Here is a 26,209-nt window from a genome sequence, read left to right as displayed (position 1 = left end):
GCGGATGGAAGTCAAAACTAACTGGTCAAATTAACTGTCTATACATCCTGTACAACTGTTCCTCTTAGCCAGTACTATATATAATGACAAGTTACCTTATGAACATTAACCCCGTATGAGGGCAATGAACATTCATAAAAGGTGCAGTTGTCAAGTATTTCATGGCAATCTTTATACTCCGATATGCAAAGGCATCCAGATTTTAAGTGTTGTTTTAAAAATAAAAGCTTCTATTTTGATAATGGCATCACAAAAAAAAGTCCAAAGTTTGTGATTTTGTTCTCCAATGTCTCAAGGATTACCCAATAAACACCAGTCTTGGAGCTATGCTGACATCTCTGATGTTGGATTAGAAAATAGGTCAACAGTCTTGTTAATTTGAGAAATATGAAAGATTGCCATGTTAAACAGAAATGGAAAAACATCAAAATTGTAAATGAGCCTTATTTACAACGGCAATGGAAAGCAATACTTAAGCGCTTCATGGTTTCTTTTCAAGTCCATATTTTTACATTTCCTGTAACATTTTTGGTTTTATTTTTGTTTATTATTTGTATTACAATAGCACCTACAGGTCCCAACTGAGATCAGGCCCCCGCTGTGCTAGGTGCTGTACAAACAGGTGGTAAAAGACAGTCCTCTGCCTCAAAGAGCTTACAATCTAAATGGATGAGACAAAGGTGGGAGGGGAAAGAGAAACGCACAAAGATGAAACAATTGTGCCAAGATATCTCAGTCTGACAACGGCAGAGTAGGCTATAGAACTCAGGTCTCCCAAGTCCCATACAAAAATTCCAAAACATTTCCCGCCCCCTCCTGTTTCCCTTATTATCCATATTCCCTACAAGTGCTATTTTCGAAATGGAGCCCCCAATCAGTGAGAAATTAAAAACAAGACAGAGAACGGCCCTAAGGCCCACTGTAAAGAAAGTTTGCACCCTGATAGCCAACAAATAAAAGGGTATTAGCACAAAAGACAGCACCCTGTGACACAGGGCAGCAAGCTGTAATAGTGGAGAGCAGAGTGCATGCTTCAATAGCAGAGGCATATAGCTTTGTTTATGTTAGGGTCTAAATCAAGGCACATTTAATTACTTGCTACAAAGTATTGATTTGAAATTTTGACTTGTGGGGAATCAAAAGTAAATACTACATTAAATGTAAGTTAAGTAAAAATCAGGTTTAAAAACTCAACAGTTAGCCTTACAAAATACTAGAATAAATCTGTTTGATTATAATACTGAAATATTACATTTTTATTAAAAAAATTCTCAACTCCACTGCTTCAAAAACCAATAGAGGTTTTTGCCGCAAACATCAGCTGCTCTGTCACACAAAGCCCTTACAAATTCATATCAGAGTCTCTCCATTCCACTTTTAATTACATTAATGTGTCCATAATCAACCTGATCTGCTTAAATAATATTGAAGCATATTTAATGGAAAGCAGAAGGACACTGAATATGCATTTGATAACTGGTCATGTAGTAGAGAGGGATATTATATGCATTTCTAAGATACCCAGAGACTGCAATATTGGACATCATTGTACACAGATATAAACAGACTAGTCTAATCTGGTAGTGTAGCCTCTTCACAGAATTGATTGCATTTTCCCATTAATTCTCTTCTGTTTTTCTCTCTCCACAGTGAACTGGATCAAGGTTGAATGGGCTTGACACAGGAATTTCTGGGAGAAGTTCTCTGGCCAGCATTATGCAGGAGGTCAGGCTAGGGCCAGGTCTATCCAACAGACCTAAAATCCACCCCCCTGAGTGACACAGTTAAACCGACCTAACCCCCCATGTAGACAGAATTATGTTGACGGGAGAGTTTCTCCTGTAGACATAGCTACTTCCTTTTGGGGAGGTGAATTAACTATACTGATAGGAGCAGCTCTCCTGTCAGCGTATTGGCATCTTCACTAAAGCGTTACTGGTGAAGCTGTGTCACTGTAGTGCTGTACATGAAAACAACCACTAGGTGAGCACAATGGTCTCCTTCTGGCCTTAAAATCTATAAACAACACCAAAGCAGTCTTCAGCTCCCCAAGGCAGTGAGGACTCAGTTATTCTCCCAGTCCCAGTTACAGGTTCTTGCCCAGTCTATCCTTTCTCTCACACACATATAGATGCAGTAATGGCTGCATTAACTCTGATTGGATGGGACAGTATTCAGACAGCCACTGCACCTTCATCCCCACCAGCTGCATGACAACTCCAACATGATCGCATGCTTCCAAGAAGGAAAAGGGTCCCTTTCACACTCAACTGCCCGGGCTGTACTATTTATTAAACTCTCAAGATGCTCCACACCAGTTCTGCCACAGGTGGTATTCAGAGAAGGCACGTGAGAAAATAAAAAATTTGGACATTAGAACTTGGACATTAGAACAGTCATGTTCATTACAGTCATGAACATAAGAATATAAGAATGGCCCTACTGGGTCAGACCAAGGGTCCATTTAACACAGTATCCTGTCTTCCAACAGTGGCCAGTGCCAGGTGCCCCAGAGGAAATGAACAGAACAGGTAATCATCAAGTGATCCATCCCGTGTCACTCATTCCCAGCTTCTGGCAAACAGACCCTAGGGACATCATTCCTGTCCATCCTGACTAATAGCCATTGATGGACCTATCCTCCATTAATTTATCTAGTTCTTTTTTGAACCCTGTTATGGTCTTGGCCTTCACAACATCCTCTGGCAAGGAGTTCCACAGGTTGACTGTGTGTTGTGTGAAGAAATACTTCCTTTTATTTGTTTTAAAACTACTGCCTATTAATTTCATTTGGTGACCCCTAGGTTCTTGTGTTATGAGAAGTAGTAAACAACACTTCCTTATCTATTTTCTCTACACCAGTCATGATTTTATAGACCTCAATCATATCTCCCCTTAGCCGTCTCTTTTCTAAGCTGAAAAGTCCCAGTCTTATTAATCTCTTCTCATACGGAAGCCATTCCATACCCCTAATCATTTTTGTTGCCCTTTTCTGAACCTTTTCCAATATATCTTTTTTGAGATTGGGCGACCACATCTGCAGACAGTATTCAAGATGTGGGTGTACCATGGATTTATATAGAGGCAACAAGATATTTTCTGTCCTATTATCTAACCCTTTCTTAATGATTCCCTGCATTCTGTTCACTTTTTTCACTGACGCTGCACATTGAGTGCATGTTTTCAGAGAACTATCAACAATGACTCCAAGATCTCTTTCTTGAGTGGTAACAGCTAACTTAGACCACATCATTTTATATGTATCGTTGGGATTATGCTTTCCAATGTGCATTACTTTGCATTTATCAACATTAAATTTCATCTTGTTGCCCAGTCACCCAGTTTTGAGAGATCCTTTTGTAGCTCTTCGCAGTCTGCCTAGGTCTTAGCTATCTTTAGTAATTTTGTATCATCTGCAAATTTTGCCACCTCACTGTTTACCCCTTTTTCCAGATCATTTATGAATATGTTGAATAGGACTGTGCCCAGTACAGACCCCTGGGGGACACCACTATTTACCTCTCTCCATTCTGAAAACTGACCATTTATTCCTACCCTTTGTTTCCTATCTTTTAACCAGTTACCAACAATCCATGAGAGCACCTTCCCTCTTAACCCATGGCAGCTTACTTTGTATAAGAGCCTTTGTATAAGAGCCTTTGGTGAGGGATCTTGTCAAAGGCTTCCTGAAAATTTAAGTACACTATATCCACTGGATCCCCTTGGTACACATGCTTGTTGACCCGTTCAAAGAATTCTAGTAGATTGGCGAGGCGTGATTTCCTTTTACTAAAACCATGTTGACTCTTCCTCAACAAATTATGTTCATCTATATGTCGGACAATATTGTTCTTTATTATAGTTTCAACCAGTTTACCCAGTACTGAAGTCAGGCTTACAGGCCTGTAATTGCCGGGATCACCTCTGGAGTACTTCTAAAAAAAAATTGCTGTCACATTAGCTATCCTACAGTCATTTGTTACAAAAGCGGATTTAAATGATAGGTTACAGACTACAGTTAGTAGTTCTACAAATTCACATTTGAGTTCCTTCAGAATTCTTGGGTGAATATCATCTGGTCCTGGTGACTTATCGCTGTTTAATTTATCAATTTGTTACAAAACCTCCTCTAATGATACCTCAATCTGGGACAGTTCCTCAGATCTGTTGCCTAAAAAGAATGGCTCAGGTTTGGGAATCTCCCTCACATCCTCAGCCGTGAAGACTGATGCAAAGAATTCATTTAGTTTCTCCGCAATGGTCTTATCGTCCTTGAGAGCTCCTTTAGCATCTCGATCATCCAGTAGCCCCACTGGCTGTTTAGCAGGCTTCCTGCTTCTGATGTACGTAAAAAAAAAATTTGTTATTACTTTTTGAGTCTTTGGCTAGCTGTCCTTCAAATTCTTTTTTGGCCTTCCTAATTATATTTTTACACTTCGTTTGCCAGAGTTTATGCTCCTTTCTATACTCCTCATTAGGATTTTATTTCCATTTTTTAAAGGATGCCTTTTTGCCTCTCACTGCTTCTTTTACTTTGTTGTTTAGCCAGGGCAGCTCTTTTTTGGTTCTCTTACTATGTTTGTTTAATTTGGGGTATACATTTAGGTTGAGCCTCTATTATGGTGTCTTTAAAAAGTTTCCACGCAACTTGCAGAGATTTCACTTTTGGCACTGTACTCTTTAATTTCTGTTTAACTAGCTTCCTCATTTTTGTGTAGTTCCCATTTCCTTTAGCACTGGACTATTTTCTCGTTTACCTAACACTCCACAAAGAACCCCCCTTATCTGATGCAGTACAGTCAAAGCACAACAGTGGCTGATGCTAATACATGCTAGAATTCTGATGCTCTTTAATTTTCTCAGCCTTAGGGTAATGAGAACTAGGTGTCATTATTGAAGTGAACTGCTAGGCCTATATATGTTGGCTGTTTGACAATCCATGCTGCTGTGCTACATCTGTTCTTAATGAAGATACATTGCTCTGTAACCATCCTCCTAACAGCCATGTATCTAGGTCCTTAGACAACAGAGGCATGTGGATGAAGGCAGTGCAGCATGTGCCACTAAAGTTTCTCAATAAGTTATCTACACCGACTGAAAGCTGGTAAAGAATAATCGTTCTTGGCCAGACATTCAGTACTAAGATAGTTACAAAATCTGTGCATACACTGAACATCCTCTGTGAAAAGCTTAGTAGTTGCTATTATGCATGTATTTTGTTTTAATAATAATTTCTGCTAGAAAGAACAGGCGGGAGAGAGGCGTAGCCTAGAGCTTGAAGCACAGGATTAGGAGTAGCAGACTAATCTTAGTCCTGACCCTGGTTACCTCTGTGACCTCATAGACTCATAGACTTTAAGGTCAGAAGTGACCAGTATGATCATCTAATCTGACCTCCCGCATGATGCAGGCCACAAAAGCTGACCCACCCCCTTTCTCTTGACTCAGCTGTTGAAGTCCCCAAATCCTGTGATTTAAGGACTTCAAGTCGCAGAGAATCCTCCAGCAAGCGACCCCCGCCCCATGCTGCGGAGGAAGGCGGAAAACCTCCAGGGCCTCTGCCAATCTACCCTGGGGCAAATTACACCACCTCTTTTCCTCGGTAGTCTTTTCTGTAAAATGGGAGCCTATCCCTTTTACAGAGGCACTTTCAGCATTAACCTCAGAAGAGTGCTTTGAAAATACAAAACACTAAATAAATTTTATAGTATAACATCTCTATTGCAGAATGTGTATTACTAGACATTCTAGAACCTGTCTACACTACTAGAAACAGTCTAAATACATTCAAATGTTACAGCATTTAATCAAATGAATCTTTAAAACCACCATCAAATTAATCACTTTCATAACCATACAAGTAAGAAACCCTTAATAGGAATATCAGCCACTGTAACATGAATGTGTTCAGCATCACACAAACAAAAGCTTTCACATACAAAATGGAAACAACTCAAATATGAGGCTGAAATACAGGCTTAAAGTCGAACACAGCAAGTGAAACCATGGTGTAATGCTATATAAAAAGATCTCTATCAACCAGAGCCCACAGGGAAAAAAAGGAAGGAATGTATGCATACCACCACACACATTTGGTATAGACATTTTACAATGCAAAATCATGTAGGATAACTTTTTTACATTAGAAAAACTGGGATCCCTTTGAAATTTCCACTTTGAAGGAATCTGTAATGCCCTAAGTTCAAATTTCTGTTTTATTTTTCCAACTGGTATAACTTTAAGCTGTTTATTATTCTTGAGTCTCTCTTTTGCTTCCCGCTCCCTGAAGCTTTCTGCAGAAACTTCTGTGCAACTTTTGAGTAAATCTAACATCCATACAAGCCCATGAATTTTAATGGTTTGCATATAGAGGCAAATGCTAACTATACTGGAATTAAAAAAACCCAACACACAGCTCTGGTCATTTATTCTCGTTCCCCAAACACTATATTCTCTCTTTGTAGTTAACAAGAAGCCATGTAGAAACAGACCAGAGGGATCTTTTTTGTTTTATGGATGGAGTTCCACTTCCTCCACTCCTTTAATCCATTAATTTTAAAATTTAACACCCATGCTAGGTATAGTGTTTGCTCGGATTTTTTTCTTTTGTGCTTCTGTTATTATTAAAAATTCATGCTTCAATGCTGAAAATGGCAGCTGCATTCTATCTACAAAATTAATTCCAATCAGAGCCGACAGCAGCGAAGTAGCCCATCTCACCAGCTCGACAAGAGCCTTTTTTATTCTCCCCTTGGCCCACTTCACATTTGACAAGTGACAAGACATCTATAATACAGTAACAAATGCTCCAATTTATTACCCAACCTAAACAAATGTAGACTGCAGTGGTTGCTTTTGCTAATCCATGCCAGAAAACACCATGCTATTCCTTTCCCATTTGTCTGTCTGCTAATCAGGATAGAACAATGCTCCATTGTGGGTCTCTTTTCCCCTAAAATTTTCTTCTCCCTTCCCCTCCAATCTAGTCACTAGGAACTTCTTTTACAACCATGACTTTGCTAGGCAAAACAGAGAACTTGTAAACAGGAAAAACCTTAGTTCTGCATTGACATACAAGAAAGTGACATTTTAAAAATAGTTCATTACAAATACTTAGGTTGTCAGCAAACCTTTTACTAGCCATCTAAGTACAGACACCCCGCCACCCCAGATAAACCAACCAGACTTCAAGAAACCACACACAGATGAGCAAAGGATCTTGTTAGTTCCAGTAACACAATGAATTACCTGGCAAAGTTTCAAAGCATGATGCAGGAGAGAACAAACTTTGTTATTCTGTGTAGATCATGATAAATGTGAAAAAAAAAAGTTGCCGTGCTATTTAATAATCTTGCTTATATTCAAAACAATGACAACATTCAGCACAGTGAAGTTCAGCATTAGCTGCTCTTAACAGTCCAACTGCAGGAAGAGAGAAGTAAGACAGGGATTATGATAGGAGGTTTCATTTTGGTGTTATGATCTATGTGTAGGGCCCCAGTATTGTTGTTCTTAGACTTTTCCACCTAATTGAAAAATGTTTGAGAAACTGAATCAAGCTGTGCTAATAGCTAGGGTCCACATAAAAGGATTTTTTTTTTTTAAACATAAGAGAAAGTCTGCCATGGTGTTTACCAGTAGCTCTACATATCCCTGTACAGAAGATTTGATTTATTTTCAATCTCTGGGTGAACGGAACACTGATTTACTAAATGAAGGTGGCTGATTTGGGCTGGGGACACTCACTGCAGGAGAACTTCCTCTTAGACAACTGGTGGAGCAATAAGAGCACAGAAGACAGGAGATACACTTGCCTGGTTTATCTGACTGAGGAAGAGAGCTGCAGGGGAAAAGTAGTGCATAAAAATTAACAAAAAGTGAGTCCTAAGTGCCCTCATTTGGACTAGACAGGGGTAATCCTGCCTCCTGGATTATAATAGCTTTCCCTTGGTATGAGGGAAGCAGCTTTCTGTCATCTGAGTAAGTCATTCCATGTTGGTGACTTCATCAGATGTAATGTTTGTTGGATACCTTGTTTGTTTTTCTAATGAGTATGTGCCATAACTGTTTCTGAAATGGAATTTGCAGGTTCAGGGAAAATAGCTACCCTAGATGTTTGTTAATGAAGTAGTAAAAGTAACAGTGGACAAGGTTATTCATGTATAACATGCAAACGGAGCAGTTAATGAGCCATGTTTGTGCTCTGTATGTCCTCCTCTTGTCATAAGTGTTAATTTTCCCTGTGCCTACCTACATGTGATTTAGCTATGATCTTTATCGCTATGATCTTTAAATCATTTAATAAAATAAATGGGATACATCTTGTCTTCTTCCATTTTTAGTAATGGACAGAGGCAAAAACCAGAAGACTGTCCAATCATTAATTGGAGGTCTTGAGAATATTCATTAAAACTCATACTAACTAGTATTAATATACCAATCAATTAATATCATTGGTAGAAACCAGACATAGTGATTAGCACAATGTTCATGGCCACAACCATTAACACGTAATTAATCATAACCAAGAGCAATAATACTTTGCACTTCTACAGCACCTTTCATCCAAAGATCTCACAGCACTTAACAAGTAAATTTCAACTCCCTCTGAGTTTGGCTGGTCAATATTACCTCCGCTTTAAAGATGTGGAAACTGACTCCGAGAGATTAAGTGATATACTTGAGGCGACACATCTGGATATATAATTCAAGAGTCCCATCTACAAGTTTTCACTAACCAGGAAATAACATCCCTTCTTAAAGAATTTTAATGACAGTCCTGAACAAATCACGGCAAGAAATCTCCAAAGAAACTTGGGCACCAGAAATGGGGTATGCTCCTTGTCAAGGAAACAGCAAAATCTAAAGATCACCTTCAAGTTCTGCACAGAGATGAAAATTCCCCATCCTTTCCCCATCCTATTGACTCAGAATAAGTAAGCACTGTATTAAAATTGGCCTGACCATCCCCTATCACTAACCACTTGGTGATCAACAGAAGTTTGGTAGTCAAACCCATCAGCATGTAAATCAATAAAAGTACTGCATTAAAGGAAAAAGTCGTTGGGGGGGAAAAGGACAAAAATAGCCACAGAGAAGATATGTAGAGGATACATTCTTGATTCCCTCAGATCAGAACACCCAGGCACTGGGGGCAGATTTACTGGCTTACTGGAATGGATTTACTGGAACTGAGTACTCCTGAATGCTAATCCCAGCTGTCACTGACTCTCTGTGTGGCCTTGGACAAGTCACAATTTCTCTGCACCTTAATTTCCTTCTCTATAAAATGGGAAGAATACTTCCGTACCTCATATGAGCCCTTTGAGGTTAATGTTTATACAGTCCTTTGAAGATAAATTTTGAAGTGTTATCATTATTACATTCCAAGTATTACGCGTCCACAGAAAATTCACTTTGGAGCAAACACCAACCATTAAAAATGTCAATCCAAGAGGGAAACATTATAGAGAAAGTTATAAACAACTGTAAATTGGGGTTAAAAAATAAAAGCAGTGTCTCAACCTTTCTGTAGCTACTTTGACACTGTTAAATAAATTTGCCACAAAGAAAGAAACAGGCTTAAGTCTTCTACACAAAGGCCATACTGGAAAACTACAGGATCATTTCATATACTACTTCCATAAAGTCATCAAAATTGGAGACAAAAAGGACCCGTTTTGGTCATCTAGACCATCCCTTTGTGGGTATTTTCCTTACAGTACATTTTCTACTGACTTTGTTCTCTCAATCCCAGGCTTTTACTGTTCGCCTTTCTCGGTTCAGTAGCTCTTCCTTACTGTTATTTCACGGGGCACTTATTTTCTTCTTGTTTGTGCTGTTGTAATTCCTTGTCTTTGGTTACTATAGAAGAACTTTTGCAGCCTTACTGCATTCCCTGAAGATAGTCTCAGTCTTATTTAAATTTATATTGTAGCAGCGGCCAGAGGCTTCAATCATGTTGGATCCCAATGTTCTAGGCACCGTACACAGTCAAATGACAGACCCTGCAGCCCAAAGAGCTTATGAAATAAAAGGCAGAACAAAGAAGTAGGTGCGTAGTGGGAGATAAAGGGGTGTCTAAGCACATACGAGATGTGTGAATGATTTTTAGCCAATCAGTCACAGTAACCAAATGTATCTCTTCTGGGAGATCATTATGTAATCAAGCCCCCTGGCTCCTAAGAGCTTCCCCCTGGGCAATGTCAGGCATGTTGTCCCAAAGGAGCACAGCTGTCTTGGAAAGTCATGAATGAAGACAGTTTTTGATTAAATCGTGTCCTAAGCTGATGAGGGCCTTAAAGATAAAGACCAGGGCCTGGATTTAGCACTAAAAGACAGTGGCTGGTGAAGTGTGCTGATGTGATATGTCCTTAGTTTTTTCTCACGCCAATGACTCACTTTAGTTCTATTTTATATAACACACTGCTACATTTGTTAAGGCTCTGCTTGAGATACCAAGCATGTGGGCTATTTTAAATTAGACGTAATATAACATGGTAGAAAATGGTTACAAAGTTGAACCTGCCTACAGCTGCTAGGACAAAACCAAATCTATAGGGCCTTCAACAATACGGCCACTCTCACCCTGCCTTGAGCAACAGATCTGTTTCTGCCTTCAGTCACTATAAACAGGGTAAGAATTCTGAAGGCTTTCCATGCAAAGAAGGAGAATAAATAGTATACACTGGACATCCTAGAGTTTGTTTAGGTCAGAGCTTAGACTGCCCAGATAAATACACAGAATTCTTCCTTTGGGGAAATTTTGCACAATATTAAATGAAATACTACGATACCACATTTAACCAAGTATTGACGTTTACCTGGTGATGACTCTGGATTAGTTGGTGTAACAAAAACTCAGAAAGAACTCATTATAAAACAGTATTCATGACAAAACAGGCTCTAGAAATGCAAAAAAGCTTCTAGTCATAGATGGATAGATAAAAAGGAGTGGCAACAAAATTGCCTAATATGAGAGCGCCAAATATGTACATCCTGTAGGATAACAAAAAAACCCCTCATCTTTGAAGAAACCTGAAACTCCCGCTCCTGAAATATCTAGACACAAAAAGAAAGGAATGAATCTTATGTTTACATTAATTTAATAAAACAGATCAAAAACTAATGATATATGTTACAGTTAAGCTGAGCAACGATTGTAATAAAGTTATATGCTTAATACAAATTTTCACAGAAATACTTTAACAAAATAATTTGCTACAGTATTGTTAAACAAAATTCAATGTATCAACTTACTGAAAGTAAAAATAATATTTTAAACTTGTGTTGTAATGTCAAGAAGCTATTTTGACTCTGAGCTAGTTCTCACCTAGTTTTGCTCCACTGAAGTCAATACAGCCATGTTAAGTTATGCCAGCTGAGGATCTGGGCTGTTTTCTAGTTACTACACCTTTAATTTACAAGTTAGTTACAGCCGGAATACAGACTGAGCTGAACAAGCAAACTGGGTAGCAGCTTGTCAAAAGGCCGTTCACTCTGTACTTGATCTATTTTATTATACTTATTATATATAAGTTATATATTATTGTATATAAGTTACTATAGCCTTGGGTTTTTTATTCAATAAAAGTAATTTTAGTTAACTGAAGCTACAATTGGCTTATATGGTATCAGAAGATATAAGAAATTATCTTACAATGAGAATGGGATCCTTCGAAATAGCAAAGCAAGCTTGTGAAAGAAGAGGGCCACTTTGGGGAAGAACAGAAATGAAGACGTTAAAATGACCATTTATGGGGAAAACGGGCTATTCCCACTTTTATGGAATAGATGAAAATTCTCATAGATAACTCATAGACTTTAAGGTCAGAAGGGACCATTATGATCATCTGGTCTGACCCCCTGCATGCTGCAGACCACAAAACCGTCCCTACCCTTTCCTTGACTCTGCTGATGAAGTCCCCAAATCCTGTGTCTTAGTGACTTCAATTGGCAGAGAACCCTCCTGCTAGAGATCCCTGCCCCATGCTGCGGAGGAAGGCGAAAAACCTCCAGGGCCTCAGCCAATCTACCCTGGAGGAAAATTCCTTCCCGACCCCAAATATGGCGATCAGTAAGACCCCGAGCATGTAGGCAAGAGTCTCCAGCCTGACCCTTGTTAGCCATTATACTGTTTACCTACCATTGCTTGGTATTCCTCAGCTAATATGTTTTACCATTAAACCATTCCCTCCATAAACTTGTCTAACTTAATCTTAAAACCAGACAGGTCCCTCGCCCCCACCGTTTCCCTCGGAAGGCTGTTCCAATATTTCACCCCTCTGACGGTCAGAAACCTTCGTCTAATTTCAAGCCTAAACTTCCCCACGGCCAGTTTATATCCATTCGTTCTCGTGTCCACATTAGTACTAAGCTGGAATAAGTTCTAAAGTTTACGTAAAAAGCCAGCAGCAATATTTTTATGCCAACAACACTGAAGACTGCAAAAAAGAAAAGATGCATTTTCCAGAACTGAGAGAGATATAGGCAGCTGAACATTGTTTATAAAAAGGAACCCAATCTTGGAAGGAGATGGGGATATGGCTGTGGCATTTGAGTGTGGGACCCTACTGGGACCAGGGTTTAATCACAATTAGCCGACAATGTTGAAAACGCTATGCCATTATCTACTCTCTTCACAATCACATTTGAACGTCATTAAACTGAGTCATGTGGACAAGCCACAAAAGAAACGTTCAACATTCTGAATGCGCAACTCTGCCTACGTCACATGGAAGAAGGAAGGACCACACTACAAGGACGGACGGCAACAGGAGTCATTATAAGACAACAGCAAACTGGAGCGCCAGAGTGGTAGTAGAAGTGAACATGCAACTCTTGCTTGTCACGCACCACAGCAGGGAAAGCAATTCAGGAGAAGGACGCCTGCAAGGATAAGGAGAAAGAACCCATTCTAAAAAAATGCCTCACTGTATTCAGATGCCTTGTGATTTATACCATTTCTCAGAACTGTTTGCAATACAGAGTAAGAGGGACAAATGGCTCCCCCTATCAGAGACACAACATAAGCCATGAACGTATCTGCTTGGCTTTCTCCTAACATTTTAAACTACTTTTAAGTCAACAAAACAACCTAGTAAAGAGTTTCACCCAGGGACCCTCCGGGGAGTGAGGGAGAGAGAACAGAGGAGAGCTTCTTGAAAGGAATCCTCGGTGATGAATTTGTGACTCAGAGATTATAACACTTTTGTTTCTAAAGAAGGAGATTATAAGTTTGACGTTTTAAATACAAGTATTAAATTCAGCACTGTTGTGATTCAACATAGCACTGAAAGGATCAGGCTGCAAACAGAAAATTACCCAACATTTCTAACTTAAAAACTGAGACAACTCTGCTCATCTTTGCCTTTCCAACAGCCTGTTTGCCACTCTTGGATTGTAGTGGTAATTGATCCAAACTATGCTTTGCTCTGAAGTATAGAATATGTATGTTTATAAAATGTCTCTTAAGAAAAGGGAAAGGAGAACTTGCTTTTCAGGTCTTTAATCATTCATGTCAGAAAGTAACTTAAATAAGGACTTGAAGAGTTAATAAGGCAGACCTAAGATAGGCATGCAATTTGGGTAACTGCATGAGTGAAAGGCTAATTAGATGCAATTATACATGCATTTTGAATCTTTACATCAAGACTGGAACTTTTTCTAAAAGGTATGGTATAGCTCAAGCACATGTTATAGGCTTGACGCAGAAATTACTGGGCGTAATTCTATGGCCTGTGTTATGCAGAAGGTCCGGTTAGATGACAACGATGGCCCCTTCTGCTCAGAAAATTCATATATTTTTAAGGTGAGAATTCCATACTTAACTTGTCTGAAAATTTAACCCAATTTTTCAGTCTTGTGATGTAAAGATATTTACCAAAAACCCCTACCCTACCCATCCCCCACCAAATCTAAAAAAGCTGCTTATTTTAATACAATAAAAGCATTGTGTTGGCTACCGAGGATAAAATATTACTCTATAATAAGTTACGGTGCTTAAATAATTAGTACATCTTTTTAGTCAAGTCAGCCTCTTTGAACTTCTTTTATTACAGCATTTGCTTCTAATAGAATCCACATTCCATAAACTGTTCAAATCCCAGATATAGTTATGGTTGGCATTCCACTCCAAATCCTTTTTTCAGTTGTTCATAACTTGGTTAAAATTGTTCCTTTCGGGCATCAAACGTCTCATACCTGGAAACCAGATTTCAAATACTTTTCAAGCATTGCACATTGTGCTTTTACAATTCCGCTTTTGTGGCCTGGGGTGATGCAGAGGGGGCGAGAGGGAAATCATACCCTTGCAAAAGTTTCAGGTGACTGGGGCTTTGTTTTAACTTTTCAATGTGGCTTTTTTTCCTTTTAAAAACATAAAAACAAACCCTGTTCTTGTATTGCAGACTCTTCTACACAGCGGTTCTCTGGGTGCTAAGAAGCACTTGTCATGTTGTCAATGAATAAAGAAAACACCATACACAAACAAAGCAAAACAGACTTTTATTCTCTTATGCCTGGAATGAGGCAACACCGGAGCAGCAAACACCACTTTAAGCAACTACACTTTCCTGGACAGCTTCTTGTGCTCAGTGTCAGCGTTCCAAACTCTCCCCATATTTTATATTTATTATTATTAATAAATGGCATTCACCACAGAGTTGGAATCTTTTTATGATATTTTGATTTGTCAAATAATGTAACTGTATAGAGCTGGAAATGTAAGAGGAAAACCAGGCTACAAGTACAACACAATACAGAAAGGAAAAACAAGAGAATAATAAACATTTCACCTACTGACTCAGCAGAATAGCAACAGTTATAGATGCACCATAGTATTAATCAAAAAGTTATCAGAGTCTCACTGCATACATGCCATATCTTGTGGGTCTCTATTTTACTTCCATTTCTGTAACATCCAATATTGACTTGTAATTTACCCACTGGCTTTGACTGTGATATTTGGGACAGAGGCATCTACATTTTTTAATCTGTTTAGTAACATCGGCACGAGCAGCATACACAGCATTTTCTCAACAAAGTAGTGACAAAGAACCTAACATAAGTTAATCACAACTTATCCTACCCTTTTGTTGTGACATTACATTACTCACCCACAATTCCAGAATGGTAACATGAGAAAATGGACATTCTAAAGATAAAAATAGCAAGCATGCATATAGCATGTTACATGGACAAAGTACTGAACAGGCATTAACTAGTTAATCCTCACTGGACCTCTGTAAGGTAGGTAGGTAGGTAAAGCAGCATTATCCCCATTTTACTGAAGGGTAAAAACAAAGTTGAAGTAGTTTGCCCAGGGTCACAAGCAAGTCAGTGGCAGAGCCCCCACTTGAACTCAGGATCTACAGATTCCCAACACGGGGCTCATTCCCCCCCAGACAACACCGTCTCAACAAAGAACTGCAGAACCCATAGTTCTCACATACTTGTATTCGCCTAATCTCAAAGGATAAAATCTTTAAGGGTGCTTACGTGATTTAGGAGCCTGTGGGTTTGTCTACATGGGAAAACTTACCAGCATAGCTATACAGTACAACTACATGGCTATAGCTATGCAGTATAACTCCCCATGCAAACACTCTCAGGATTTCAAGTACCATTTTTATCCCAAAAGTACCATTGACCGTGATTGGGACTTCCAGTCTTAAGTGACTTTGGCACTTTTGAAATTTTTACCGAAACTAACAAGCGATAAAACGAAGACATGGTTAATTCTTTCATGTCCGCAGTTCCTGGTACTACCCTTATCTACGCCAAGAATCCATGCAAGGAATAAAAAGTCAGCTTCTTGCCACCAAGGAGTTAATTAATAAGAGTGGAAAGAGAAGCATGTGGATGTTGGCATAAGGCAGACAGGATCACAAAAGATGCAGAGCTTGGGAAAAAAATAATCCATAAAACTGAACCAAAAGGCCACATTCTTATGCAAAATCAAATTTCCTGTTCCCATCCAAATTTTTTGCCCCCTTTTGACAGAAAATCCTTGACAGAGTGTCTGGCCCAACAATGGAAAGATACAAGCATAGGCTAAAAAGTCAGTTATTTTTGTGCCATTAGCCAAAGTGCCAACTGCACAAGGGCTCTGTTTACTACTGCCAAAAACAAATCTGTATGAGTATTTAAAAAAAACATTTGTCTTGAACATTCAGCAATGTTTTTAAATCTTTCTTATACTGCAAGGGGAAAAATAAAGGTCTTTCAGCAGACCCAAGAATTACCTTGGAAGCATTTCAAATACAGCAGGAAGAGTTAATGAAAATGGCCTTTCAACCCTGGAGACTTGGGTTCAAATCCTGCCTTACTTCATGAGTGAAAGGAGTTTGTTGAGCTTACCGTAATGCCAATGGATATTAACCAGCATCAGAAAATGATTGCACTACTGCGTGCATTGGCAAAATATGCTAAAAACCCCCAATTCTATGATAGCAGCAAGTCTTTCAGTCCAGGACTGAGGTTTGGGGGAGGGATAGCTCAGTGGTTTGAGCATTGGCCTGCTAAACCCAGGGTTGTGAGTTCAATCCTTGAGGGGGCCATTTAGGGATCTAGGGAAAAAATCTGTCTGGGGATTGGTCCTGCTTTGAGCAGGGGGTTGGACTAGATGACCTCCTGAGGTCCCTTCCAACCCTGATATTCTATGATTCATTGGCTGAACTGTGCATGCAAGAAGCTAGCACTAAGCACTATTTCTTGGCTCTAGCTAGGAATGTTAATCTCTCATTTTTATAAATATTAAATTCACTTTTTAAAAGTCAAACTTCCTGAATAATAAAATCAAGATTTTTCCCAACAAACTGTGTGACTTATACTTTACTGAAACACTGCTACTGTTGTACTATTAGCCCCCAACTATTGCCTCTTAAGTAAACCTCATATGTGGCATCTCACATCTAACTTTGGAATTTCATCATGAGATCTCTCTCTAGTTTCTTACTTAGATAATTTTCTCTAGTTCACATTGTCTAAGAGAGCAAATTTCACAAGACTTCTGGCACAAAGCCTTGCCTTACTTTTTTTCAATTAAACATAATGCATGAAAACACGAATGAGGCAGAGTGATGAAAATTTCCTAGCATAATTACTTCATACATCTCTCCACAAAGAGCTGTCCCAGAGGGAAGAAAGGGACTATTCATCTTCAGCAGTAGAGAAATGGCATTACTGGTTTAAATCTTAATTTGGCATTTTTCTGTATGGATCATTCCATAATAACTAATTAAATCTGAGGTTGGCACAGTGGCTTAACTGCAGAGTAACACAAAGACCTGGATTCAAGCAACTGTCCCGCCACATGAGTTCCCAAAACACGTCAAAAACATTGTTCTTTAGGATACAGCCAAAAGGTAACAGCTGAGTTGCCCCTCCATCACAGCAGCAACTACTGACCAATGAATACAAGGGAACAAACCTCTACCTTTAAGTCCATTGCCCAGCTGAGAAAAACATGGTCCTGCAATGGCTTCCCTCTAACGGGCCTCATTTCAGAAAAGCACACGTAAGCACTCTGAAGTGCCACTGAAGATGGAATACTGACACAAAAAGTGTGATAGAAGCATCTGCATAGACCACTCAGAAGGGTTCTGTGAATCATTAATAGTCAGCGGGACACAAATTGAGAATCACAGCCTGAACCACTACTCAGAATTACAACAGATATTTCTACACCTCCCACACTAGCAATAAACTAAAGGGAATCATTGGTCTTTACTTCTGCTATGGCAGAAGCATGCCATTTTTGGAAAAGATAGATGCAACACAGCTATGTGGGTACTTACATGTGCAGCATCCCCATAGTACCTGAGGGCGCATTTATTCCCAGTGCCACTGTGAAATAGAGAAGTATTACCATTTCCATTTTACAAGAGGGAAGCTTTGGTCCAAATGGGTGACTTTGGGTGCTCAGTGCTTCTGAAAATCAGGCACAAAAATTGTCTCCTAAATTTGTGAACGCTGAGCCCCTCCACTCCCCAGAGAAATTAGGAAAAATCCGGGAAATTAAACCAATCAAGCCCCTCTTCAACCCTGGTACGTTATTAAGGGTCTACTCAAACTGGTTATTTAGCATGATTTCAAACAGTGAGGCCCTCAGTCAGAGTACATATGTAGACTTTCCACATATGATCCTCTCTCTCCTCCCATTCATGTTTTGAAGAGCAATGGTCTAGTTATCAGTGGCATCTGAATTGGCACCCATTGACTTGAATAAGGTCATTCACACTTCAGAGCTTACATTTCAGACTCTCCAAACTCAGGCAGTTATTACTGCATTTGTTATACTTGGGTGATATTTTCAAGCTTTTTTGTGCAACCATAATAGCTAGAGCCTTTTGTTTTTAACAAAAGCTGAGACTTCTGGAGAACATTTGGGAGGTCCATCTGTGCCCTGTTAACTAACCCTTTACATCCTCTGTTCCTATGCTGGGAAGCATGCCCCACATTTTAGGAATGTCTACACATTAAACTTAACTTGGAATAAGGCAGGGTGTAAATTTAAAGAGGATTAACTAGTCCTGATTAATTTGGAATAAGAGCATCCACACATGGAGTTAATCAGGAATGGTTATTTCAGAATAACTTTCTGTGCAGACAAAGTGTAAGTGACATGACCAAGGTTACACAGGAAATATGTAGCAGAGGCAGGAACTGAATCCAGTTCCCAGTCCAATGCTTTACCTACAAGATACCTAGTTTCTCTTCATACATACCAGACAGAAGGCACTTGAAATGCAGATGTGTGTTTTATAAATGAATAAACAGAATGGTATGGGAGATATTTCCAAGAGTTGGTGCAGCTGCTTATCCAACTATATATATTACTCCATCCATACCCAAAGAGCTGAGCACGTTGTTTATGGAATCATAGAGTCCTTATCTTAAGCATTTTGACTTAGATCTGAGCATCTCAAACAGACCCTCTTTATTCAAACCTTAATATTGAACTATTAAGCAGCCAACGCTGCTACTGTAGAAAGACAAGAAGAGCCTTACCTGCTTTACAGGTCTTGCCATCATCTTCCAGCTGCACTCCAGTGGGACAGGCACAGCTGTAGAAGGGGTCTCTGGGAGACAGCAGGCAAAGGTGAGAGCAGCCTCCATTGTTTTCTTCGCAGGGAGTATGAACTTCAAGAAATCACAAGAACTGGAATTTATTTTACTTCTCTATAGAGTGACAAAGTCCAACCAGACCACTATATACACCTCTACCCCGATATAACGCGACCCGATTTAACACAAATTCGGATATAACGCAGTAAAGTAGTGCTCTGGGGGGAAGGGGGGGAGGCTGCGCACTCCGGCAGATCAAAGCAAGTTCGATATAATGCGGTTTCACCTATAACGCGGTAAGATTTTTTGGCTCCCGAGGACAGCGTTATATCAGGTTAGAGGTGTACTGCAATAAATACCTCCCACACAGACATCACCACTCCCATCTAGTTGTGCCCAGTCTTAGCACTAAAGGATAAATAAGCTATAAAACAGCAATTTTTTAAAAGTGACTGGTGATTGTGGGTGCCTCTACTCCTAGGTGCCCAACTTGAGATAATTAAAAGGGCCTGATTTTCAAAGGGCAGGTGCTCAGCATTTTCTGACTATCAGGTTCCTTAAATGTGTTTTCAGTTGGGCACGAAATAATCAAGGCACCTAACAAAGCCACTTTGGCAAACTAAAAGAACGTTTTTCTATAACCAAACAACATGATATGAGGAGAAGGACTTTTGAGGGAGGGAAGGGGGGGGGTAAATAGAGGTTGCTACATTGTGGTGGTAGTAAAAATCTTTTCAGACCCAAAATCCTTCACAAAGGTGTAGCATTCTAGCATCTCCAAACATCTGACACAGTGGGGGGAAACAGAGGAATATCTTGCATTTTCATTCATTTTAGGAAAAGAGGCTACAAATGTCTGAACCTTTCCCTCTCCCCCTCTTGCCCTGCCACCTTTTTTAAAAAACAGTTTTGAAGATGCAAATGCAATAAATTGAAAAAAAATCTCTTAACTTTAACTGGAATAAATAATACCATAAGAGATACAAACCCCCTATTTAAATAATTCTAGAGAATGTTGCCATGTTTGAATGATTGCAAGCTGCCCAGGACTACCCAGAAATCACCCACATCACACACACACTCTATAGTGTATGTGCATGTGTGCGCATGCGAGCGCAGATATATAATTTGCAGCTATGCACAGCTCAATCCATCATCAAGTTCTGTGAGGTTTTTTGAAGCTGTTAATAAAAGAGCTGGGGTGATTTGGTTTGTTAGTTACTTCCATTGAGAGCCATGCAAAAGAAGAGGAGGAGGAATCTGAACCTGATCCCAGTGAAGTCAATGGCATCTGAGCTATTTCCAGCAGATGCTATTTCCTATGCACCACGTTTTCCTTGCTACTGGTCCAGAAATACTGTGACCCAAGGGTGGGACGTTTTCTCAGCTCAGAGAAATGACAAGAATTCAACACACACACACACACACACACAGCCCCCCCCACCCCACCCCCATCTGGAGCTCTGTGCAGTGGTACTACACATACCTCACAACCGCCACTGAAATCTTACACCTGTTTCTCAACTAAGCAGATCCCAAATTCCTTTGATTTACTTCAAGCCTGTTTACTGCCTTCCTAAAACTACCTTAAAAAACACAGCATTACATTCAGGGAACAAACCTTTCAGTTTGGTTAAATTTAAGAGTAAACCCAGAAGGCAGAGTTTCTGGTGAAGACACATGATACTTATCCCCCGGGCTAAATTACATGCATATTTCCCTTCTGATCTGATTCAATCTGTGCCCTATGTGCTTCGCAACAGGCTCCCCAAACTACTACTCCCAGGACAACGCAGGAAGAACACAGGCTAACAGCTCTGCGAAACAACACATACAATAAAGAGTCCTGTGGCACCTTAGAGACTAACAGACGTATTGGAGCATAAGCATAAATTTCCACCACATGCGTCTGACGAAGTGGGTATTCATCCACGAAAGCTTATGCTCCAATATGTCTGTTAGTCTCTAAGGTGCCACAGGACTCTTTGTTGCTTTTTACAGATCCAGACTAACGCTGCTACCCCTCTGATACTTAACACATACAATGGGACATATTCCCTTCTCCATCCTCTGCACAGAACTCCCACTGATGATATTAATGGGAACTCCACGCATACAGTATAAAGGTAAGAATATGGGCCCCAATGTTTGCTACATACAGCAGCACAGATCTTTCCCTTATGCCCATTCTGGAGCACTAAAGTGGTGATGTTAACTCATGAAATTGTGGTCACACATTGGCAATCAAATCCCCCCTGTAAAAAAAAAAAACCTAGAATCAAATCCCCCCTGTAAAAACAAACAAACCTCTACGTGTTAAATTCCTCTTATTGCTTTTTTTTTATTAAATTACTTATTTTTAAAATAAGATGGACAGAGCTAACATTCCCTGCCATTAATCTCCAGATACCAGAGGTTAAAATCCTAACAAAGGTCACAGGGTAAAATGAGCTTACTGGTCTTACCCCAGAGCCTTACCTTTGTTTGGATAAAAGTTTCTAACAAGCCTCATCTACACTAGGGATTTTTCCAATGTAACATTTAAGCAATGTGTCATAGAGACTTGATACAAGCAGGATGAGCGGACATGGTGTTTAAATACATTGTTGCTTGCCTGGAGCCTTGTCTACACTAGCATTCAGTAATGACTGTGGGAAATGTTGGGCAAAAAACCCGAGTATAGACATACTCTTTGGTCAGCCAGTGTCAATGGAGGAAAAAAAGTTTTAAGAACACATTCTGACCAGACTTAATCCTGGTTTGGCCCTACTCTCACTTGCCAGCCAAATTCTCTTAGAAACCACTGCAGCAGGCGTCACATTTTAAGGAAATTTAAAGCAAGCAAATGAGTTTATGAGGCTGAATTTAAACATCATGAAGGAGCGAAGTGCAAAAACAAAAAGGTTTTGCTTTGCAGCTCCTATTTAACCAAGTTATCCTCCCAACATCCCTCTATGGTAGGTTAAAATAAGTTTCACCTTCATTTTCTAGATGGGGATAACAAGGAAATGTCTATCCAGAGCCACCTAGCAAGACAGCGGCAGAGGATTAGAACTCAGGGAATGCCTAGCCTCCAATCCCACATTCAGTCCACAAGTTACAAATGACTTCCAAATAGTCAAGCTGTTCCACCATGGCTAAGCTTAGGCATCAGAAACTGGTGTGGCCTCACACAAAGGGATCCTCCTCAGATTCTTAATTTATAACAAGAATGATGAACCTGATGGTGAAGTCAATGGGATTTTTACCTACATAGGACTGAAGGTCTGGCTCCAGAATGTTTACTAGCTGCTTTGCTGCCAATCCGACACCCACACTATATATCCCCACAGGTGATATGCCTGTGAAGTCCTTAGATTTACATGACTAGGTCTGTATGTCCCAGATCTAGAAGAGCAATTAACATAAGTAACTAAGCTCATGAGTAGTCCCCACTGACCTCAATGGAACTCACGAATTTAAAATTACACAGTTGCTTAATTGTTCTGCTGGACCTTGGTTTATGTTACCAAAATGTAACATAATTCAAGCTGGGATTTTTGAAGACAACTAAAGGAGCTAAGTACCCTATCCCCCATTACATTTCCTGGAAAGTTTAGCATCTAATTTATTTTGGACCCTTTGAAGCTATCAGACCTAATTCACACTAACATTTTTATTAGTAACATTTTTCTCCACCAAAACCAATAATAATATACAGTGTGTTAGAGAAATTACAGAAAAACCTGAAACATACAGTATGGCTGCCGCTCTGGACTCAATACTTGGATGTCCATCGGTGAGTAAAGTGCATTCAGTATTTCTCTCTTTTTCTCTCCGGTCCTTTTGTCACAGGCATGAATGGAGCGAGTCTGCCAGTCTGTCCAATACAACGTCTCTCCAGACAGTGTCAGCGCAAATGGGTGAGTGAGACTCCCTTCCACAACCTTTTGCCTAGGGTTGTGAAATAGGAGAGAGAGAACATGAAACATTAATAACATCGATTCTGTAAATCACCAGACATGTAGGTATCTGGGCTTTTTAAAAGTCACATTTTTAATTTTATATATTAACCCTTATGCTTTACAACAGCCTCCACTGTTAATCTGCCATCTGTTCATTGCTTCCAACTCAAATCCAAAAAAGTTATCCACCTCATTTTACACATGGTCACTATGGTAGAATCCAGAAAAATGTTTCCAAATTTTTCCAAAACTGTGATACCAGAATGTAAGTTAAGCACAAATTTGACAGAATACAAACTTGACTCTCTTTAAGTGTATATATACATATATATAAATATAATGACCCAGTTTATGGCCAGTTTATGCCATGTAAAATATTCCAGGACACCATAACAGAGGGCACCTTACAAATGTATGCAATAAAAATGTATGCAGGATTTGTAAATGGAAAGTTAGACTATGACTGCTTCATAGCAGTAAATTTGGGAATATTTAGGCAATCAAGAAACAAAAATATATTGTGTTTCATAGCAACAAGAGCTCTGATTCAGTAACAAACTGACCCCCTGCAAGGCAACATCAAGGTTCTCTAACATAGCTGAACAAATGTCCGACAGTAGAGTCTTAGAAGAAATGGAGACTGCAGAACACTCGTCATTATTAAAATGCTAATTATTATTTTTGTCCTCATGCCACATCTGGAATCACTGCCCAGGTCTATACCATCAACTTCCAGTTCTTCTTTTGCCTCTTTATCAAGGCCCCACTCTTCATTACATCAAAGAAATGACTGAGGCAAGTGCCCAGATGTTCTCTTTTTAAATTATCCCACACCATCACTTCCCATCAAGAACAGTTTCTTTAGATCATCAACAGATTATACTTCTCAAGAGAAATTTTTGGATATCAGAGTAAGAACATCTGTGCTGAATCTCACAAAATCATGGGTCATCATTGATGGCATCTGGTATGACATTTTGGGGTGCTAATAAGAGCAAGTGTCTTCGCGACATGAAGACCCACCTCATCTCAGGATTAGGAGGAAGAATCATTACTGGTATTTCTCAAAACCTCTCACCCACTGGAGCGTCAGTAATTTCCTGATCTCCTCTCAAACAGAATTACATCCGTGGGAGCGAACCTTTTAATGCTGGAAATGCTGGTTAGCCATTACTTTCTCAGAGTTCTATACACTTTTTTCCTCTATCAACTGTGGTTTTTCTTGATCAATAGCTTTGTGGACTTTTAATTCTTATATTTCTAATTAAATATTTTATACGCACATGCGTGCTAGTGAGAGGCCTTCTTTATACTGGACTTCTGATATCCCCCATTTACTTGGCATTAAAGTTCTTAGGCCTACAGTAAGAAGAGGTTATACAGCTTGTGCAGTAACTGTGGTTCTTCGAGATGTGTCCCGCTGTGGGTGCTCCATTTCAGGTGCACATGCGCCTGTTGGGCCCTTGATCAGAGATTTTCTGTTAGCAGTGTCCATTTGGTCTGTGCATGCGCTCTACATAACTTTGTGCCATACACCCAGGGTATACAGAGCTGCACAGGTGAACTGCCCTCAGTTCCTTCTCTATCTGAATGTCCAACAAAGAACAGTCCAAAGCAGAGGGGAAGGAGAGAGGGTAGTGAAGCTCCCATAGCAACACACATCTCAAGGAACCACAGTTACTGTACAAGGTGGGTAACCTTCTTCTTCTTCTTCTTCTTCTAGTAGCATCCCTATGACTGCTCCATTTCAAGTGGCTCCCGAGCAGCATCCTCACAGGGAGGAGAGAGCTTTGGAAGCAAGTCCAAGACTGAAAACAATATAGCAGAACCAAGCACCACATCAGATCTGATGGCGTGGACCGAGGCACAGTGTTTAGAAAAAGCATGCACTGAGGCCCATGGAGCAGCTCTGCATATCTCAGACTCGGGGATGTTCTTGAGTAAAGCTCTGGAAGTTGCCTTTGATTTGGTAGAGTGTGTGTGCTATCATCTTTTGGGGGAGGCAGAACACTGGCTGCATCGTAGCAAGTAACGATATACCCAGAGATCCACCTCCAAAGTCTCTGTGTAGAGATCGCTGACTCCTTGGATCTTTCTGAGATTGAGACAAACAGTCTAGGTGATTTCCAAAATTGCTTGGTCCTATCTAGATAAAAGGCCAATGCCCATCTCACATGTAAAGTATGAAAAGAGGTCTCCCATTGAGACTAATGTGGTTTAAGGAAAAAATCTGGTACAAGAATGGCCTAGTTAAGATGAAAATCCAACAGCCCTTTGGGTAAGAATTTAGGGTGTGGCCATAAAGAGACCTTGTCCTTGAAAAATACCATAAATGGGAGGAGAGGGGGTGTCTCCCCTCTAAGCCCCAGTCTCCCCAACCCTGGTGGCCAATGTGATAGCTACTAGAAAGGCCGTCTTCATAGATAAGTGAAGCAAGATGACAAAGGTTCAAACGGCGGTCCCTTGAGGTATCTAAGTACCAGGTTGAGATCCCAAGAAAGAGTAGGATCCTTAACCAAATATGAGCAAATATGGAAAACTCTTCTAATGGGGGATGAAATGCTGATATTACAGCCAAATGAACCTTAATAGAGCTAATTGATAACCCTGATTTTTTCACATCCAGCAGGTAATTCAAGATGATTGGGAGTGAAGAGGATACAGGCACACGACAGTGACACCAGTAGTTGAACCTTTTCCATTTCTGAAGGGAAGTAATTCGAGTAGATTCCCTTCCACTGTTTAGTAATACCTGTTGTACTCCTGTCGAGCATGTGGATTCTAATCCTGTGAACCATCTAAGAGCCATGCTTGGAGGTGGGGGATCCCTAAGGATGAGGTGAAGCATGTAACCTGCATCCTGAGACAGGAGATGAGGGATGGTCAGAAGCTTGAATGCTGGTTGGACACACACATGAAGCAGGTGAGGATACCAAGCCTGTCTCGACCAGACTGGTACTGTCAGAATAACCCTGACCTTGTCCTGTCTGACCTTTTTTTATCACTCTTAGTATTAGAAGTGGTGGATGGAATGCGTGGAAAAGGCCCTTAAGTCCAGGGAAGGAGAAACACATCCCCCAAAGAGTAGTGACCTAGGCTGACTCTTGGGCAGAATAGTGGGCACTTCTGGTTGCTGAATGTGGCAAATAGAACCACCGGTGGAAGTCCCCACCTTTGGAATATCCCATGAAGAATCC

General features: G+C 40.0%; 1 protein-coding gene across 7 annotated transcripts in view; it reads right to left on the bottom strand.

Moving 5' to 3' along the window:
- Positions 1-26,209, bottom strand: part of LRP5 (LDL receptor related protein 5) — a 266,220-nt gene that overhangs the window by 128,151 nt on the left and 111,860 nt on the right. For all 7 annotated transcript variants that reach the window (XR_006177230.2, XR_010600468.1, XM_024109654.3 and 4 more), the window contains 2 exons: positions 22,805-23,001; positions 19,012-19,143 (listed from right to left, as the gene is read on the bottom strand). Coding sequence is in view for 5 of the 7 variants with exons in the window: in XM_024109654.3 (XP_023965422.1) it covers positions 19,012-19,143; positions 22,805-23,001 (329 nt within the window). In the remaining 2 variants the exon portion in view is untranslated. The remainder of the gene's footprint in view (positions 1-19,011; positions 19,144-22,804; positions 23,002-26,209) is intronic.

The sequence above is a fragment of the Chrysemys picta genome, chromosome 4, assembly GCF_011386835.1.
Source record: "Chrysemys picta bellii isolate R12L10 chromosome 4, ASM1138683v2, whole genome shotgun sequence".
Taxonomy (NCBI): Eukaryota; Metazoa; Chordata; order Testudines; family Emydidae; genus Chrysemys; species Chrysemys picta.
This window is presented reverse-complemented; position numbering and strand designations above follow the sequence as displayed.